The 12,298-nt window shown below is 37.9% G+C and overlaps 2 protein-coding genes and 1 pseudogene across 2 annotated transcripts in view; all 3 read right to left on the reverse strand.

Moving 5' to 3' along the window:
• Positions 1-516: 516 nt before the first annotated feature.
• Positions 517-635, reverse strand: LOC117181939 (annotated as a pseudogene).
• A 7,994-nt stretch (positions 636-8,629) lies between these two features.
• Positions 8,630-10,180, reverse strand: LOC117180739. Its single transcript, XM_033373233.1, has one exon. It carries the CDS (start codon positions 10,178-10,180, stop codon positions 8,630-8,632), a length of 1,551 nt encoding a protein of 516 aa, XP_033229124.1.
• A 105-nt stretch (positions 10,181-10,285) lies between these two features.
• Positions 10,286-12,298, reverse strand: part of LOC117180750 — a 3,762-nt gene continuing 1,749 nt past the window's right edge. The window contains exons 5-8 of the mRNA XM_033373244.1: positions 11,830-12,274; positions 11,158-11,745; positions 10,894-11,058; positions 10,286-10,800 (exon numbers count right to left, since the gene is read on the reverse strand). Coding sequence (XP_033229135.1) covers positions 10,286-10,800; positions 10,894-11,058; positions 11,158-11,745; positions 11,830-12,274 — 1,713 coding nt within the window. The remainder of the gene's footprint in view (positions 10,801-10,893; positions 11,059-11,157; positions 11,746-11,829; positions 12,275-12,298) is intronic.

The raw sequence follows: 12,298 nt of genomic DNA on the forward strand, positions 1-12,298 counted from the left end.
TTGACAGAGTTTCAACTTGTCAGTTTAGCGGAGTGGTTAGCACGCCCGGCTGCTAGGCGATAGATTTAGGTATATAGATGTAGGTTCGATACCCCGTAGCGTTAGAAATTTTATTTGAAATATAATGTTCAAATTGTAATATGCGTATTCAGTCTAAACAGGACCATTAATATTTATATTCAAAGTACTCGCAATCAATTAATATTTATTTTTAAATATCTTTTTTGTCATATCCTTAGACCGTAGCCAGTGTTAGCCCGACGATAGCAGCCAAGCCCTGGCTGCCATGTCAAGGCCATAGTTATCAATTCGGCAATGGCACGACGATGGCAGCCAAGTTTGGTCCAATATTGGTACCCAGTGTTGGGCGGACAATGGCAGCACCCAAACCTTGGCTGCCAAGTGCAGGCCATAGCTATCATTCCATCATTGGCGCGATAATGGCAGCCGAGCTTCGGCAATATTTTGCTGACTATGGGCCAATGTTGGGCCGTATGTGACTTTGTACTTGGGTAACAACAACAGCACACGGTATTCCCAAGCGGTCACCCATTCAAATACTAACCGCGTCCAACGCTGGTTAGATGCAGTGATCAGAGGAGAACTGGTGTTTTCAGCGTTGTATGGCCGTTGCCGGAATAACGCGTTTATTTAATGCATATCATAAAATGCATATTTATGTAATTTAATGTTTAGGAATTTGATAACTTTAACCTTGTTCTTTTTTGCAAAATATAAAATTACAATTTCTACATTCCATGAGCGTATAATCGCAAACCTCGTAGCGGTCGTGGCATAAAGAAAAAAATTATAAATAATTCGTCATAACATTTATTAATAAAAATGCGTTCTACTCGTATCCTCAAATAGCAAAATGGATGCAGGCTACAAAATATGTTGTGGTAAATAGTATTGCATTAGATTTGTGAGACAATAATTTTTTCTTAAATTTTTTCTGACTTTCATGAGAATTAAGGGCATGTGATACTTACAGTTTCCCCGGCTTTTTTTCACAAAAATGAAAAATTTTAAAAGCTGAATTCGGAGATGCTATAAAATATCATTACGGACGTCCCCGGACTCTTTTTTGAGGGATAATAACAAAAAAAATTTATTGTGCTAAATAAAAATTCTATGCATATGCATTATTTTGAGGTTACGTCGTTTTTCACCTCTGCCTTTCCGATAATCTGGAAATTATTTATGAAATAATCTTTTTTGATTGCCTGCAAAAAGGGTTAGTTCCGGGAGATTAGTTGCTATGTTTATTTATAAGTCCAAAGTTTTCGGCCAAAAATATTGTGTAGTTTGGAAGTAACGTTTGGGTGAATTGTAACACACATAACGTCGAAATATACACGCACGTTATTAGCAATATCAAAAAATTTTTTATGAAAAAAAAAACACAAAAAAAGTCTCCCTTGCACTTGGTTCCAAAGAAGAGAGATGAATGACGAGTTTGCGGGGACTATCGCGCATTAAACGATAGAACTATACCAGACCGGTATCCTGTACCCTACCTTGAAGATTTCGCACACAATTTACACGGAAAGAAATTTTTTTCGACGATCGATTTATTGCGAGCTTATAATCAAGTACCAGTTGCCCCTGAGGATGTCGACAAAACAGCTGTGATAACGCCCTTTGGGTTATTTGAGTTTCCGTACACACCTTTCGGGCTTCGGAACGCAGGTCAAACTTTCCAACGTTTTATGGACGAAGTAGTGCACGGATTAGATTTTTCTTTCGTATATATCGACGATGTACTCGTTGCGTCGACATTAGAAGAGGAACATCGTCAGAATCTTCAGATACTGTTTCAAACGTTTAACGAGTACGGTCTGTTAATCAATGCCGCGAAATCCATTTTCAACGCGACAGCGGTCGATTTCCTGGGTCATAGAGTTTCCAGAGAAGGAATCGAACCGCTGCCGGATAAAATTGAAGCCTTGAAAAATTTCCCACAACCTCAGACCGTCAAGCAACTCCGTCGATTTTTTGGTGCCATGAATTTCTATAGGGGTTTCATTCCAAAACCAGCCAAGTTCCAAGCAGCATTAATTGAATTGCTAAAGGGGAACGTAAAAGGTTCAACACCCGTGATGTGGACTAAGCAGGGCATAGAAGCTTTCGAGACATGCAAAAAGGTCTTGGTAGACGCAGTCATGCTAGCGCATCCGGACCCACAAGCAACTCTGGCTATAGTCAGCAACGTCTCTGATCATGCCGTGGGAACGGTACTTCAGCAGCTTGTTGGTATAGATTAACAACCGCTGCCGTTTTTTTTTTCAAAAAAGTTGAGTCCGGCGCAACAAAAATACGGGGCCTACGATCGGGAACTATTAGCAGTCTACCTCGCAGTGAAGCAATTCAGACACATGGTGGATGGCAGAGAATTCACTATTTTTACTGATCACAAACCTCTGACGTTCGCTTTCAAGCAGAAATCAGAGAAATGCTCACCTCGTAAGTTTCGATACTTGGACTACGTTAGTCAGTTCACAACCGACATTCAATTTATTTCAGGAATAAAGAACGTAGTCGCTGACGCACTGTCAAGGGTCGAAGAGCTCTCGCCAACTGTCGACTATGATCCTCTTGCAAAATCGCAAGTTGATGATCAGGAACTCACCATAATCTTACTAGGAAATACTTCTCTGCCGTTAAAGGAAGTTCCAATTCCAGGATAGAACGCAATTGTTTACTGCGACGCATCCACTAAGTCGGCAAGACCTTTTTTAAGGACACCTTTCAGACGAGTCGCATTCAACTCCGTACATAATCTAGCACACACTGGGATTCAAGCGACCGCGAAACTCATCGCACAAAAATTCATTTGGCCGTCGATGCAAAAGGATTGTCGAAATTGGGCAAAATGTTGCCCACAGTGCCAGCCTTCAAAGGTAACAAGGCATGTCACATCACCGATTAGAAATTTTTTTTTACCGTCTACCAGATTCGAGCACGTGCATATTGATATAGTGGGCCGCTTACCTCATTCTCAAGGATACAACTACTGTTTAACGTGCATTGACCGGTACACCCGTTGGCCTGAAGTTTTTCCGGTGGAAAACGTCGAAGCGAAAACTATCGCAAAATGCTTTTTCACTGGATAGATCGCAGGATTCGGAGTACCACTTCGAGTAACAACGGATCAAGGAAAACAATTCGAGTCAAAACTTTTTAAGGAACTCAACAACCTCACTGGAACAGAGCATTTCCGGACAACTGCGTATCACCTTGCAGCGAACGGACTCGTGGAACGATTACACCATCAGTTCAAGGCTGCCATCATGTACCACGAGACAGAGAAATGGGTTGACGTTTTACCAATCGTTCTTTTGGGAATCAGATCCGCACGGAAAGAAGATCTAACAACTACATTAGCAGAGTTGGTTTATGGTGAACCTCTTCGACTACCTGGGGAATTTCTTTCGCAAAGTGAAGGGACGAACAACACTTCAGATTACGTTAAAGAACTAAGAAAGCATTTTGCCTCACTTCGCCCTACAAGTGGCACGCGCCATGGCACAAGACAATCTTTTGTTTTTAAAAATTTTAAAACGTATTCACACGTACTTGTGCGTCTCGGCATTTCCAAAAAGGCATTGCAGCAGCCCTATTTAGGACCGTTTCGAATAATCAAACGATCTACAAAGACATTTACAGCACGCGTGCGTGAACGAGATATCACTGTATCTATTGATCGTCTAAAGCCGTTCTACATCCTCAGTGAAGATTCAAACACAGAATCAGGGCAGATACCATCTACCAGCACGGATCCAGAGAGTCAGTGCAAAGTTAATGCCAGCAGTGAAGAACGACACAATAAGCAAGAAAGTGATTTGCAGGTCCAGCAGCAGCACACAACACGGATCTCAACTTTTCATTTCTGGTTTTATGTATTTCACTTAAGGTAAATTTGTTTTTCTGAGTTTTGGAGCTTAAGATCTTTCCACTCTCAAAATATTTTCTCAGATTCAGGTAAAAGTGTCTACGTGATATTTGAACAGCAAGCACAGAAAAACGCTGGTGTTAAATTTGTTGCAGCTCAAATTTCATTGTGCTCCCAGTGATCATTTGAGAGAGTTTTCAAATCTCAAATATATTCCTCTGAACGTAGGTGCTCATGTGGGCATCTAGGGGAAAGTATCATTTGGAGACTGAATTTTGACTCATGCGGAGTTGTGGAGTTCTGAACCGCACTGTCAGCGACCTGAATACCTGTCAAAGCAACTATTCGCTTTGCGATATTAGCCTAAATAATTGTTAATGAGGAAACCAATTGAAATAATATTTACCTAATTTTCAAATTTCTTTCATTTAATAAGGCGTACCAGTTACTTAGAATCAAATTATAACTTCCTAATGCAACTTCGAAAAGTTAGGTTAGTCATACCCGTCGACATTTAAACTAAAGCCGGGATGTATAGAAAAAGTCATGACCGTCTGTATATACAATAAGGCATTTTCACTCCAATCACTACCTCACTTCACTTCTTTGAATACTGAGGGGATAACAATCGACCAAATGCATGGGAATCGGTTAATTTTTGCTCTATTTTTCTAATATCTTCGTAGAAAGTAATTTTTCTGTATAAGTCCAATTGAAAAATAGTTTTTCGTTTTCAGGGACTATTTAATGCAATAATAAAATAATAATAATTTGCATTCATGCGTGCGTTAGGGCTGAACGCTGCTTGTCTACCCTTTGAAGGGCGATTCATAATTATATTAAAAAACAATTCTTGTAATTTGAATAAATAATTATTAAAATAAATACAAAAATGTATACAAATTGTTTAACTTTTAATTTAAGATAAGAAAAAAATTATAACAACACATATATTTGACGAATAACAGTTTATTTTCATTGAATTTGAAAGACTAATATTTCTCAAAATATTTGTTAATAGATACATTTTTTTAAATACCATATGATATTTCAGTAGCTTAATATATAGAAGCTAATTACAGAATATAATAGTGATAATGTTTGAATAATTTTAAAACAAAATTTCAGATTGTTCTTTTTGATTAAGACGTGACAAAACGACGCTTGAAGTAAAAAAAAGAAAGCATAACTACAATGCAGTCGTGATAATTTATGTATTTATAGGTTATATAATTATATGAATTCCCAGAAAAATACATACAAAATATTAAAAACTTATAAATAATTATTTTCAATCACTTTTCCAAGAAATTTCTTTTTAAATTAAATGTTTCGTGAAATATAATTTGGTCTTTGGTATTCAGTGAAAATAAACTGTTATTAATATAATATATGTGTTGTATTTTTTTGCCTTAAATCAAAGTTACACAATTTGTATATATCCTTGTGGATATTTTAATAATTATTTACTCAAGTTACAAGAATTGTTTTTTTAATGTAATTTTGAATCGCGCGCCAAGTGCGGTCAATGAGCGGTCAGCCCTAACGCAAGCGCAGTAGCTCAGAGTGCCAACATTGGCATCATTGGTCCACAGCATAAACCGGAAAAATAAATCAAATCAGCCGGCAGGAAAAAGTTGGCATATCAAAGACTCAATTAGGTATTTTCACTTTAACCATCAGCTAATTTCACTTTGTTAAAAGCTGAGGGGGAAAAAGGGATCAAATGCAAGGAACAAAACTTTATTTCTGCAATATACTATATTTGTAATTGATCATCATTATTATTATTTTATTATAATTTCATTAAATGGTAATTAAAAAATAAAAACTATCTTTTCACTACATTTATATAGAAAAAATTACCTTTTACAAAGATGTTAGCAAATGTGCAATGTTTTACGAAGCTCCCAATGTTTCATGAAACTTTTCATCAGGCTAAAGTTTCATGCAAATTTACATCCCTACTCATCGCGGAAAACAAATTTCTGTTTTTATTATACAGTTGTATTTACCTTATCTTTCATTTACGACACTAGCCAGTGCAGATTAGATATCTAAGGTACCTTTAAACTTCCGCAGAAAATCTAGTGGAAGTTTGTTCGAACGACCAGCCATCAATTTCGATGCAGACGGTCACGACTTAGTTTGTACATCCCGGCTTTGGTGGTTTAAATGTCATATAGGAGGTTTTGACTAATCTAAAATTTGGATATTATATCACGCCAAGTGCTATTTTTATTCCAAGACTATTTAGCCGCTGATAAATGGGAGGAAATAAAAAGTTAGGTAATTATTATTATAACTTGCCTGCTTTTCAACATCTGTTTCACTTAAATAACGACCGACAAAATGATCTTGACAGGTGACTTACATTTTGTAGACGACACTTCACGTTGCACTGGATAAGAAAAAATAGTGTCTAAATGATGCTTTTCCCCTAGATTCTCCGAATGAACCTGTGTGGCTCAAATTTGTTGCAACTCTATTGAACACCGATTTCGGTGTACATTGGAGGATCGGCGATTTTCTGTGAGCGGTCAATTTTATTACCCCTACAGTTGTAGTTGTTTAATAAATAATTAATTGTTTTGTTAAATAGTTGTTGGTTTATTCGAGTTAACAGTCATCAAACTACAATGGCTGTTGTTATGTGATGTTAGATCAAAATTAACAAGCATGTTAATTCAGAAACATTTTAATAATTACAAAAATAATCAAAACCTAAATAGGCGGCCTGGTAGAAAGTTTTATGGCTGAAGTCTCATGAAAATCAAAACCGAATCGGGGAACGATTACACAGCTCAACAAAAAAAAAAGTTTTCAGTCCCAGAAACCAGAATAGGTTTACCCTATGTTTTTGAGGTCGCTGAAACACATTTTGTTTCTAACCTCAAGAACGGTGGAAAATCGCTGATTTCAGATGAAACATGATTCCCGCCTAAGAAAAGTGGTTATATTCAATGTTTTCAAAGTCGCTGAGTATGAATCCGGAGTCTTTGTGGTCTTATGATGTCACGAATCGCCTTTAACCTAAAAAATGTGTCAAATGGGTAAATTTATAAAAAAACATGTCTTTTTTCAAGGTGTATGTTCTCTCTTTAAAGTCCAACAAATGTCTGCCATTCATGTTTATATACCACCTCCCTTGGTAGCGACGTTCCATCTATTTAATATGTTGATGGATTCTTTCTCCATGCTCTTCACTGTAATCACCCAAATTCATTGAAAAGTAGTCAATTCCTTTAAAATCGTGCTCATATGTATTGCATATCTTGATGAGTCTGATTACTTTCTGAACATCGATGTAAGCAATGCTTCTTTTATATTTTAATCAAGTTACATCGTTCTTACAGAAATAGCAATCCTCTTAGCTGTGCAATCGGTGTGGACATAGCAGCGCAAGTTCCAATATGGCGACGGTAAACGGCGGAGGCGCAGTCAAAAATATAATATGTATGTAAATATATAATAATATATAAATATATAAAATATAGTCAAAAATATATATATGTATGTATGTAAATTTTGCAGGCAAAAATATAATATGTATGTGAATGTATATATGTATGTAACATCGCCACAGGATGTTTCAATCATAGTATTAAATTAACTCATAACATTCCAATCTTATCAGTCACTTGACTTAGTCCGTGGCTACGATGTATAATCAAGTTCACCCAAGTAAAATTTTAAAAATAATAATAAACATCATATTTATCGTAAGTTCTAGACGGTTTATTATTAGGGACTGTGAAGGATAAATGGTTAACACTCCGATTAAATTTCAAACCGTATATTTTGAGAAGAAACTGAAATTAACCTTTGAATTTAACAAGGTAACAGTCATCGCACAGCTATAGTTCACGAATTAAAAATTGCTAGGGATTGAGAACTTGTTCGCACCTTACAGGATAAAAATTGAATATTTAACAAACAAAAATCTAGGATCGTCTAGGACCCGAGAGCCCGAAGATGGAAAAAATCGATGACCGAAGAAGGGATGAACCAGATGGTAGGGATAGACGGAAGCTTTGATTGGTTGTTACAGACGGTGATAGAAAATTCGGATACTCCCTTTTTGTGACGTAGATTTTGGGAAAAACCCAGGCAACAGAGTTGGAGGGAGGTTTACTGTTCTTAAATAGATTCCCTAAACTTAATAGCTTTCTGGCAGGGATGAAGGCCCTAATTGCTTAGTACAGATGCATGGGCCTGGCCTTCGAACCTCCAAATCGTTTGATACAAACAAGGCTGTAAATTTTATCGCTGGAACGTGAGTTTTTACCAGTTTCGCAGACCAGGAAGGATTAGTTGTAAATTTTACAAATGCAGTCAATAGACTTAAGTTTTAGGAGTGAAGCCTTGCGAATTTTCTATTTTCACTTTCGAAAAATTTAAGGAATAAGATACGTTTTCTTAAATCTAAAAAGAAATATTAATTTTACAACGAAACATGCGGCCCCTTTGAACGGATCTGGTTCAACAAAAAAAACTGCTGGGTAAACGTAGCATTAGTATCAGTATTAGTAAAAATATCACATGCTCAATATTGTCAGGTAACCTAAATTGAGTAAAAAGTAGTAAATGATAAATACAACTCAAACGAGAAAAAACATCAATAGATAAGCATAAATCATAAGAAGTAAAATACCAATATATAACCATATTCACATGGAGTAGAAAAAGCGTAGTGAAACATAATCATAAAGAGACAATAACCGAGAAGCCAGTTTAGTTGTGTACAGTGTCCAGAGGAAGTGGACACAATTTTTTCACGCTTCTCTTGTAGATTCCTTTAGCGGTCTTTACAGAGACCACTCGCACAATACCAACGCGTCCAGGGTAGGTATCGATGACTCGAGCCAGTGTTAACTGCACTGGTGGTGCATTGTCTTCCTTGACGAGGACTATCGTTCCGATAGCAATGTTGGCGGAACCTGAGTGCCATTTTCCACGAACGGTGAGCTCGTTCAAATACTCCTTGTGCCAGCGGCACCAGAAGTGCTGTCTCATCTGCTGAGTACGTTGCGAAGATAAAAGCCTAGTCTGCTTTTCATCACGAAGGTCTTCCTGAGGGAAGCTTATTAATGGCCCACCAATAAGGAAATAACCTGGAGTTAAGGGCCGCAAGTCATTAGGATTAGAAGACATTGGACTGATGGGGCGGGAGTTTAGGATAGATTCGGTCTCAGTTACATAAGTATGCAATTGTTCAAAAGTCAAAACGGCATCCCCGACTGTGCGTAAGAAATGATACTTGAATGATTTAACCGCTGCTTTCCAAAGTCCGCCGAAATGCGCTGTTTCAGGAGGAATAAGGGACCACTTTATTCCCTGACTGTTCAAGTAACCTTTCACTGCTACATTGTGATTTGTACAGTTGAAAAGTTGTTTGAGTTCGTTTAGTTGTCTGCTAGCACCTTGGAAATTCGTACCATTATCGGATCTAATTTTTTCGGGCTTTCCTCGTCGCGAAATGAATCTTTTCAGACTGCCAAGAAAGGCAATCGTAGAGAGATCGCTTACTAGCTGTAGATGCACAGCTTTAGTTGCAAGGCACACGAAAACTGCTACATAGGTTTTAACCTTTTTTATATTGCGATATCGTCTTTCTTTTATGTAGAAAGGTCCGCAGTAGTCGACTCCGACATTCAGAAATGGTCGAGAATATTCTAATCGATCCGAGGGTAGGTTTTCCATTTGATGATCAATACCGCGAGGCTTTGAACGAAAGCATTTAATGCACTGATGAATTAATCGACGCGTTACATTTCTCCCATCGATGGGCCAGTATCGTTCTCTTACAGAGTACAGGGTAGCTTGAACTCCCGAATGTTTTAACATGAAGTGAGTGTCGCGAATAATAAGATCAGTCACGTGATGTTTTCGTGGAAGCAGAATGGGATGTTTCTGATTATATGCTAAGTCTGAATGGGTGAGCCTTCCACCTACTTTCAAAATTCCCTGATCTAAAAACGGATTGAGGTTAAGAATTTTGCTCTTTGAATCGACAGCTCCCTTATGTGCTAAGCTATCAATTTCTTTCGCAAAGGTATTTGCTTGCGTGAGTTCAATAATGCGTTCTGTTGATAATTTTAGTTCTGTTTCAGAAAGTTCGCAGGTTAACTTTACAGAATTGCTTTTTTGTGCATTGTGACGAAATCGAAAACAATACGCGAGTACTTGCTTTAATTTTTCAAAGGAAGAAAATTGTTTGAAAACGGTTTCAGCTTCGTCAGATTTGTCTGAGTCGTTAGACTTGTTTAATAAAGTACTTGCCATTGCAATCTGCGACAAATTGGATTTACGTTCGAGGATTTCGCACCTTTTTAATTCCAAGTTAGGCCAACTGCATTTCTCCTGGATAAGACAGTGAGGACCGCGCTGTCAAAATACGATGTCGGACATAAATTTGTCTGGTAATTGCCCCCGAGAACATAAATCGGCAGGATTTTCATTCGTGGGTACGTGCCTCCACGTGATATTAGCGACGTTTTGTATAATTTCTTGGATTTTCGCTACTCGATTTGACACGAAGGTTTTTAAAGTATGTGGAGGTGTATTAATCCAATGCAGAGCCACTGTGGAATCTGACCAGAAAATAGTTTGACTGAACTTTACATGCTGCAATGTCCAAACAGTGGCCTCGTAGAGACGTGAAAGCAGAAGAGCGGCGCATAATTCTAATCGCGGTAATGTTATTGTCTGTACTGGGGCGACTCGAGATTTCGAGCAAACGAGAGATGAATGGTGCTGGCCCTGCTTATCAGTGGACCGCAAGTAAATGCAGGCTCCGTAACCCTTCTCGCTGGCGTTACAGAACCCGTGCATTTGAACATTAATTGTGTCGCGAGCAAGTACGCACCGATTAAATCTGATTTCATTCAGGGATGGTAGTTGGTCTTTAAATTGAAGCTATTCTGAATGAATATCTTTAGGTAGCGGGTCATCCCATGCTGTTTGCATTTTCCAAAAAATCTGCATGAAAATTCTACCGTAAAGGGTAATGGGGCCCAATAATCCTAAAGGGTCGAATATTTTAGCGATTTCAGAGAGGATGATTCTTTTTGTTATTTTATCAGTGTTATCAAGCTCTTTTACGACATAAAGAATCGTGTCCTCTCTGGAATGCCAGCAAAGTCCTAATGTTTTTATAGTGTCTGAAGAATCGAGAGATAGTACTTCAGTTTTTGATTCTTCTCTAAAATCGCAAGTTAAGCGTGGGTAGTTTGAGGCCTATTTCTGCAAAGTTAACCCACCCTTTCCAACGAGCTCGACAAGTTCATTGCGAAGATCTAATGCATCCTTGAAACTAGCAGCGCCTGTCAACAGATCATCTACGTAGAAATCGCGAGTGAGAACTTGAGCCGCGACAAGGTAAGAGTGACCTTCATCTTTTGCCAACTGGGATAAGACTCGCGTTGCAAGAAAGGGTGCTGAAGCGGTACCGTAAGTTACGGTTTTTAACTGATATGTTTTTATAGGTTCGAATGAACTTTGTCGCCAGAGAATTTTTTGAAAAGCTGAGCCTTCGTGAGTGACCTCAACCTGACGGTACATCTTCTCGATGTCAGCTGTTAGTGCAAAAGAAAATGATCGAAAACGCGTATAGATTGTAAAAAGATCATCCTGTACAGTTGAACCGACCATGAGTGAGCCGTTTAACGAAATGCAGCTCGAACTTTTCGCAGAGCCATCGAAAACTACTCTAATTTTTGTCGTTAAACTATTATCTTTTAGAACAGCGTGATGAGGTAAAAAGAAACCGTGGTTCGTGGGAACGTTTTCTTGGGTTTCAAACATGTGACACAACCTCTTATATTCCTGAATAAACTCTGAATATTTTTCTGTAAACATAGGATTTTTCGCAAATTTATTTTCTAAAGCTTGGAAACGTCGCAAGGCCATTTGATAAGAATCGCCAATCTCACTCTTCTTATCATTAAAGTGTAGAGATACTATGTAGCGACCAGTCTTGCTTCGTGTCGTGTGAAGTTCAAAGTGATCTTCACAGTATTTTTCTTCGTTAGGTAAGAGTTTTACAGAAGGGACTTCCTCGATTTCCCAAAATTTTGAGGGTTCATCTGAGGTCGAATTGACTTCTGTCTGAGAAAGGTGGGAAACTACTTCTCTACGCTGAGATATCTTGGGATAAATTGTATCAGAAACTACCCAACCTAGCTTGGTTTTCTGGAAAATCGTCTCTTGACCTTGAATCTCAATTTGACCTGAACATAAAACTCTATAAAATTGTCGGACACCTGAAAGGGCATGAATTTCTCCGCGTTTATAAAATTCAGGATCTGCTAGATATATGTTAGATGGAATCTGAAATGAATTTCGATCTAGAGGTATTGCAGGTAGTTTTTTCGTTACCTGATCAACAAGAAGAAAATTTAA

Source organism: Belonocnema kinseyi, chromosome 1 (genome assembly GCF_010883055.1).
Source record: "Belonocnema kinseyi isolate 2016_QV_RU_SX_M_011 chromosome 1, B_treatae_v1, whole genome shotgun sequence".
In the NCBI taxonomy this organism is placed as follows: domain Eukaryota; kingdom Metazoa; phylum Arthropoda; class Insecta; order Hymenoptera; family Cynipidae; genus Belonocnema; species Belonocnema kinseyi.